General features: G+C 43.8%; 1 protein-coding gene across 1 annotated transcript; it reads left to right on the forward strand.

The window, feature by feature from the left end:
• The first annotated feature begins 7,247 nt into the window (after nt 1-7,247).
• Nucleotides 7,248-8,243, forward strand: LOC127680359 (olfactory receptor 2A12-like). The gene has a single exon (XM_052175838.1). The coding sequence runs from the start codon at nt 7,248-7,250 to the stop codon at nt 8,241-8,243; it is 996 nt and encodes a 331-aa protein (XP_052031798.1).
• Nucleotides 8,244-8,502: the final 259 nt, after the last annotated feature.

Here is an 8,502-nt window from a genome sequence, read left to right on the forward strand (position 1 = left end):
ATATTCTGTCTTTATTCCAGTACAATTTACTTGTCATTTATCATTAACTTTCAATATTCACTGTAATGTTATGCAGCAGCTCACAGAAATTCTTTTTCATTTGTTTTTTGTTTGTTTGTTTTTCCAAACAGAGTTTCTCTGTGTATCCCTGCTTGTCCTAGAAATTGCTGTGTGACCAGGCTAGCTTTGAACTTATAGAAACCCGATTGCCTCTGCCCCCCCCCCCCACACACATACATTATGGGATTAAATTCATGCACTACCACTGTCCTATGTTTACAGGAGCTTTAAAGCCTTATCAGTCTAAGAAGGATGAACTTTATCCATGTACTCCTTCTGGATACTTAGGAAACTGAGACTCAGACAGAAGGCAGAGATGGAGACTCAAGGTCATGAACCATAGGCCAGGACTTGTGGCAGGTGCAGCACATCATCACATTTTAGTCTAGCAAGCCTGGAAGGGAAGAGGTTACTACTGGAATTCTACAGAAGAGGAAACCAAGGCAGAATAACAGCAAGTTAAAGAAAGTATGCTCCAGAGTTTGTTTGTTTGTTTGTTTTTATCTCCAATTATTATTTGAATCCAAGAGACATGATCTCCTGGGAGAGTCTTCTCTGCCAGTGGCAGGGGGATGTCACTGCTGACTTCCATGTTGCTGCTTCATAGTTGACTCTTTTTCTTGTTTGTCTCTGCTTGTATGTATGAGCATGTTGCATCCAACTCCACATGAAAGCCTGATCTCTGGGGAAGTCACAAGAAGCTACCAGAGCCTCTAAAACTCAAGATATAGGTAGTTGTAAGCTGCCATTTGCATGCTGGGAAACACACTGGGGCCTCTGCCTGGGAACAAAATTGTTTTTTTCAACTAGATATCCTTCAGTCCCCATTGTTTTTGTCCCTTTATAAGCACCAGAGTGCCTGGGTAACTTGCTCAGATATACAGCAGGGAGTGAGGACTTTGGTTTGCTAGGAAGTATTAGGCAGAGGAGTGTGACTCAAAAAATCATCACTGCTTGTCTGGGCTCAGGGTTTAGATTGTAAAAAGGAGCACAATGAGAACTTGTGTTCTTGACCTGTGTATCAGGTGAGCTGGTTCTGTCTCCTGATCTCTTAGATACTCTTATTCCCTAGTTAGTCTAGAAAAGGGAATAGGTCACCATTCCTCACCCATGGGCTTTTTCCTCCGATCTGCCCCCAAGAGTCTCACTTGTAGTTTTCTTGTTGTCAGCATCCTGGTAATCATCTTAGCATCCCTACTGGGAGCAGAAATGAGCCTTTCTGTTTTCTTCTGAGAAAGCTAAGAGAAGAGGCAAGGTCATAAAACCTAAGCTGCTAGTCCTATGGAGAAGAGGGGAAGATGTCTGAGCTTGCCTTTGTTATTCAGGATTTTACAGGCACCACCTCCAGGATCCAGGGTTGCCTGGTCCTTGCAGAGGAATTGGGAGTATCAGTCCCTGAAACTCCACAGCACCTTAAAAATTTTTGGAGAATGGGCTGCCTAGCATCCTGTCCCCCTAGACTCTGTTCCTTTAGGGGGAATTTCCCTTTAGCCTTTTCCTTGCAAGACCAAGAAACATCCACTAAGTGACACATCCCTGGATTTACAACTGGTAAGGTGTCACTGGTCTTTGGCTTGTGGGTAGGGTCAGACATCGGATGGACTGCAGGCGAGTAGCAGGCAGGCCATCCATCTCCTCGTCTTCTCTGCATACATCTCAAACTCCCAGACCGCTTCCCTTTACCTGCGCTTCTTTCTTCTCTTTCTCAACTTTATTTCCTTCTTCTTCCCTTCATTAACTTAAGGAATATTTACGGAGAGTTTTTGTGTTTCAAATCATGTTAAATAAAGAATGTGCAGGCCTGAGCTCAAAGATCTTAAGTAAGGCAGAAAGCACTATCCATAAAGGAGCAGAGATGGTCACTGTCTCTGAAGGTGTCTTCTTACACCACAGACACAGCTGGATGCTATTTGTGGGCATGGCCGTCAATATTTTTGGGGGTGTGGGGTGGAGCATGTAAGTCTGATGTAGCCCAGCCTGGCCTCAAACTCACGATGTGGAACTAAACTTTTTTGGACTACTGATCCTAAGCCTTCCAATTGCTGGTTTTATAGGTTGGGGCTACTATATTTAGCATCATTTAGCCTGGAACTTAATCTTGATGTCTTCATTTGTCGTATTGGGCTCATAGATTTGGGCTATTAGTCGTGATGGAAAAGTGTAAGCTAAACCAGAGGCCACTGCGCAGCTGGGAAAAGCTAAGGTATTGTGGATGACTAAATGATCCTCCCATGCTGCAGAAACCCCACCTCAAACACTCTCTCCTTGGACTCTTCTACTTTCAGTGCACCCCAGGGCCTCCCACACTCAGGCCAGAGGGAAATCTCTCCAGGAGAGCTGGTCTGTGGGTAGCCATCCAGCTCTGTCCTAGGAGCTCTGGTCTGTGCAGAATCTCAGTGAGATCAACTAGAGGACACTGAAGGCTGCATTCTTCACCTCCTGCTTGAGAGTCTGTGTGCCAGAGCAGAGAAGGCAGGGACTGAGAGCCAGGCTCTGAGGCTGAACCACCTCCCCTTCCCTTACTTTTCTCATGCCAGTGTTGTAATTAGAACAAACTGCCCTCTCCAGGCTTAAGTTTCCATCTGTAGCACACAAGAAATAGCACTTCTTGCAGTGAGTTATGATGTTAGCCTAAGTTTAAGGGAACAATGGCTGGAATATAGAAAGTTACTAAAATTAATATTGGTTATTGAAATTTTTATTATTTCAAATGCTAGGAAATCATTCAGTCAGTCATATCCTACTATAAATAATTCTTTATTAGTGGTCTGGGAATTCAGTTAATAGGAGAGGAAGAAACACTCCTCTAGGATTCCTCAGACTGTAACCAGCCAATGAACAGGAAATACAGGATGTATTGTACCTAGGTTAGGGTGGGAGGTGGTAGCACAGAAGGAAAGGCTTCCTGCTGAGCCGTGGCCACAGTGTGGGCAATGGTGCAGGTGCTGGTTTCCCCACCCCATGTGGAGAAGCTAGGCAAGTGTCCTAAGGTGGGAGAAAGGCTGAGGTGTACAGGACACAGTGTGCTTGTGTGGAGGTTTATGCCTGAAGACAGGGGATGTGGGGGACACAGCTGCATCCTGAGGCTTAGTCTCCACAGAGCAGGCAGGTTAGGAGTGAGCAGTATGTGTGCCTCAAAGGATGGGGCTTCAGAGCTGGTAAAAGGCTTTCAGCTGGGGCTAGATAGGACCAGCTGGAAAATCCTTGAATAACCCGTGCAGCAGTCTCAGGAGGAATGTGTTGACACTGGTGATTGCCCAGCCCTCAGGAAAGTAGACACAGAATCCTGTCCCTAAAAAAGAACTCATTTGTAATTAATGTCCACTAGTAATGGAGAAGTCAGTTTTCTTCAGGAGAGTCTCACTGTGTATAACAGTCGCACCCTAAGGTAAGCCACATGCTCAGAAGGAGTTTGCCAACAGGAAAGTGACTCCACAGTTTTGATTTACTTTTGTCTTGTTTCTTCTAGGTGTTTTTTTTTTTTTTTAATTTCCATTGTTTCTGGTTTGGGGTTTTTTTTTTTGTTGTTGTTGTTTTTTGTTTTTTGTCTTGAAAGAGAATGTGGAGGAGAAAGAACATGAAGTTAGGTGGGGACGATTTGGGAGAAGTTTGGGGAGGGGAAGAATATGATCAAAGTACATGTATGAAAAAATTTTAAAGATGTTTAATGACTCACTTATTTAAAATGAGTACACTGTCACTGTCTTCAGACACACCAGAATAGGGCATCAGATCCTATTATAGGTAATGGTGAGCTCCCATGTGGTTGCTGGGAATTGAACTCAGCACTTCTGGAAGAGTAGCCAGTTCTCTTAACCAATGACTCATCTCTTTAGCCCTGACTTTTTTTTTTTTAATTTAAAAAAAAAGTACATTATTGAAATAGGAAAAATTTGAAGCAAGGGTCACATGAAGGTGGATACAGCAATAACAGAAGAGAGGATGGTCCCCTGACCTGGGTGAAGGAAAGGATGGCTGTGAGGGTGACGAGCAGGGACGGGTCAGGAGAGGGGATGGGGACAGGGAAAGTGAAGACTGGGGATGGCTTCACGTCTCTTTCATGTTTGTACTCCCATCAACAGCAACTCCTGATTTAAGCATTGTCTTGTTCATTAGTATACAAGTGGAAACGTACTTCAGACTGTTTAGAGTAGTGTTTGGAAATTTCCTTTACATATCTTTCTTTGAGCATATGTTTGTGCGTTTCATTATGTTCACATATTTTTCAGAAATATAATTGATATTTGTACTGCTAGGCAATGCATTAAATGTGTTCAGCCTTAGGGGACACAGCTAAGCACACACTAAAGAGATCATTTTAATTTTCTCCCCAATTGGATCTACTCCCACTTGTTAAGACTAAACATGCATTACTGCAGCCATGCTGGTATGGGTGTGAGGTGTGAGACTGAGAAGCAGAGGTGGGCGTGGCTCTGTGGTGTTCTGCATTGTCCAGATGAGTAATGGTGCTGAGAACCTCTTTTTCTTATTAGATATATTCTTTATTTACATTTCAAATGTTCTCCCCTTTCTGGTACCCCCCCAAAAAAATCCCTTAACCCATCCCCTCTCCCCCTGCTTACCAATCCACGCATTCCCGCTTCCCTGTCCTAGCATTCCCCTATACTGGAGCATCTAGCTTTCTCAGGACCAAGGACCTCTCCTCCCTTAGATGTCCAACAAAGCCATCCTCTGCTGCATATGCATCTGGAGCCATGGGTCCCTCCATGCATATTCTTTGGTTGGTGGTTTAGTCCCTGGGAGCTCTGGGAGTACTGGGCGGTTCAAATTGTTGTTCCTCCTATGGGGCAGCAAATCCCTTCAGCTCCTTGGGTCCTTTCTCTAGCTCCTCCATTGGGGACCCGGAGCTCAGTTCAATGGTTGGCTGAGAGTGTCTCCCTCTGTATTTGTCATGCACTGACAGAGCCTCCCAGGTGACAGCTATATCGGGCTCCTGTCAGCAAGCACTTTTGGCATCCACAATAGTGTCTTGGTTTTGTAACTGTATATGGGATGGATCCCTAGGAGAGGTAGTCTCTGAATGGTCTTTCCCTCAGTCTCTGATCCACACTTTGTCTCTGTATCTCCTCCTGTGGGTATTTTGTTCCCCCTTCTAAGAAGGACCAGAGTATCCATACTTTGTTCTTCCTCCTGGAGCTTCATTTGGTCTGTGAATTGTATCTTGGGTATTCCAAGCTTCTGGGCTAATATCCACTTACCAGTGAGTGCATACTGTGTGTGTTCTTTTGCGATTGGGTTACCCCACTTAGGATGATAGTTTCTAGATCCATCCATTTGCTAAGAATTTCATTATTTAATTGTTTTTAATAGCTGAGTAGTACTCCATTGTGTAAATGTACCACATTTTCTGATTCCATTCCTCCATTGAGGGACATCTGGGTTCTTTCTAGCTTCTAGCTATTATAAATAGGGCTGCTATGAAGATAGAGGAGCATGTGTCCTTATTACATGCTGGAGAATCCTTTGGGTATATGCCCAGGAGTGGTATAACAGGGTACTCCAGTAGTATTATACCCAATTTTCTGAGGAATCGAAAAACTGATTTCCAGAGTGGTTGTACCACCTTACAATCCCACCAGCAGGGGAGCAATGTTCCTTTTTCTCCACATCCTCGCCAGCACCTGTTTTCTCCTGAGGTTTTGATCTTAGCCATTCTGACTTGTGTGAGGTGAAAACTCAGGGTTGTTTTGATTTGCATTTCTCTGATGACTAAGGATGTTGAACATTTCTTTAAGTGCTTTGCTGAGAATGTCTTACACTCATCAGTGTCTAATAGACAGCTGCCTCCATGAAATGCCTTCAGAAGTGTTCTCTGTTCAACTGGAGCATCTGATGTCATGTTTGTGCTTTCTAAGTCTTTGTATAAATATTTGGGGTACTTCTTTTTTTGGTTTTCTGACTTACCATGGATTTTTTTCTCCATAGAAACTTGTGTTTAAAAGCAATTTTACCCTGTATTAATCTAAAATGTTAAGTATATTTATCAGCTTTAATTCTAAAATTTTAATTGTTTTAGATTTGCCACTCGAAAATACAGTACACCCAGAATTGATTTTTTTCTTGGGCAGAGAGTCATGGAAGCAAACGTATAAAAAATATCTTTCTGCTTAAATACAATCAGTTTCCATCAGCAGTCCCTGGGAAGGCTACAGTTCTTCCAGTGTATTGACCAAAAGCACATCTGTCATTACTCATGTGACTGTGACAGTGTGAGCCTGAGTCTAACCGACATTGATTCTGTCTGCTTCATCTGTTTGTTTAATCTCTTTTTTGCAATGTTTACTATGTGTGCATACACGTGCCTGTGTGTGTATCTTTATGTGTGCTGGCACGACTGTGTGTATGTGGGCATGCATGTGCTTGTGTGTGTACATGTATGTGTACATATATGCGTGGATGTGGGTGAGTATGTATGTGTGAGTATGTATGTGTATATGTGGGTGTGGGTGTGAGGATGAGTGTGTGGGTGTATATATGTGAGTGTGTATGAGTATGAGTGTATGTGTGTATATATATGTGAGTGTGTGTGAGTATGAGTGTGTGTATATATGTGAGTGTGTGAGAGTGTGACATGGAAATCTCAGTTGCTCTCACCTTATTCATTGAGGCAGGGTCTCTCAGTTGAACTCAGTGCTCATCATTCCAGTTAGTGTCACTGCCCACTTGATGTGAGATCCCTTATCTCTGCCTTCCCACAGATGGATCCAGAGTGAGAGAGAACATATGACTTGTCATGTGTTATGTGGTGTTTCCAGGAGTTAGTAGGGATGAATTAGATATTCAGCATGATGATGAACCTCGTTAGACGTATGAAGAGATTGAGGCACTGGGAAGGTCAGTAACTTGAGAAGAGTGCACAGGATCTGACCACTGAGGTCAGAAGCCACATCCCATCCTTTTTTATATAATAAAAAGTATTATTTTTTATGTTATGTAAATGTGCTTTGCCTACATGCATGTTTGTACACTGTGTGTGTGTGTCTGTGTGTGTGTGTCTGTGTGTGTGTGTGTGTGTGTGTGTGTGTGGTCTCTAGAGGTGAGAGCAGGGAGTCAGATCCCCTGGAACTGGAGTTAGACACAGCTTTGAGCTGTCTGGTCCCCTGGAACAGCATCAGTGCCTTTGAGCCTGCCCTCAGACTGTATCTTCCCTTTCTGCTTCTATCCACATGGGTCCGATGACACATAGAATAATGGATTCTCTTACAGCCTCCACCATGAGAATGATTCCAGGGCAGAACCAAAGTTGGGTTTCTGAGTTCATCCTGCTTGGCTTCTCCAGGGACCCCACGACCAATGACTTCCTCTTCATTGTCTTCCTTCTCATCTACCTGAGCTCAGTCCTGGGCAATGGGCTCATCATCATGCTGGTCTGCCTGGACACACAGCTGCACACTCCCATGTACTTCTTCCTCTGTGTCCTCTCCCTGTTGGATATGGGCTATGTCACCACCACCATGCCCCAGATGTTGGTGCATTTTCTTGCTCACTCTCAGACCATCTCCTTCACTGGCTGCTGGCTGCAGATGTATGTGTTCAGTGCCCTGGGGATAACTGAGTGCACCTTCTTTGTTGTCATGGCTTATGACAGGTATGTGGCCATTTGCTATCCACTGCGTTATACTCTCATCCTCAGTTGGGGCCTGTGCATACGGTTGGCAGTAGGGTCTTGGATCTGTGGTTTCTTTTCCTCTTTATTGCATACTTTCTTCACCATGAGTCTGCCATATTGTGGGCCCAACAGGGTCAACCACTACTTCTGTGAAGGTCCTTCAGTTCGTAGCCTAGCTTGCATGGATACTCACCTGATTGAGATGGTAGACCTAGTCTTGAGTGTTTTTGTGGTTGTTATTCCAATTTCCCTCATTGTGACCTCCTACATTCATACTGCCATGGCAATTCTCAAGATCAAGTCCACCCAGGGCCGCTGCAAGGCTTTCTCTACCTGTGCCTCCCACCTGACTGTGGTCACATTCTTCTATGCTCCAGCCACTTACATCTACATGAGGCCCAACTCCAGCTACTCCCCTGAGCGAGACAAGCAGATCTCACTCTTTTACAATGTCTTCACAGCCTTGCTCAACCCTGTGGTCTACAGTCTAAGAAACAAAGATATCAAGAGGGCATTTCTCAAGGTGATGGGACATGGTAGGGTGGGCTGCTGAATCATGATGGTGAATACTTACATAAACACTGAATAAAATGTTCAGTGTTTAACACAGAGACAGTCTATGTTGTGTGATAACAATGTTGTGCATTTGATACAACATATGACTTAATAACTATGGACAACATTCATGAAACAGAGAACATTATATTGATGAGATTATTACAACACAATTCAACAGAAAATATAAATATTAGTGGTTTTAAAACAAAAGACTAACCTTCCAGTGGCTACCTGCACCTGGGAGCTAAAGTTGT

Source organism: Apodemus sylvaticus, chromosome 3 (genome assembly GCF_947179515.1).
Source record: "Apodemus sylvaticus chromosome 3, mApoSyl1.1, whole genome shotgun sequence".
In the NCBI taxonomy this organism is placed as follows: Eukaryota; Metazoa; Chordata; class Mammalia; order Rodentia; family Muridae; genus Apodemus; species Apodemus sylvaticus.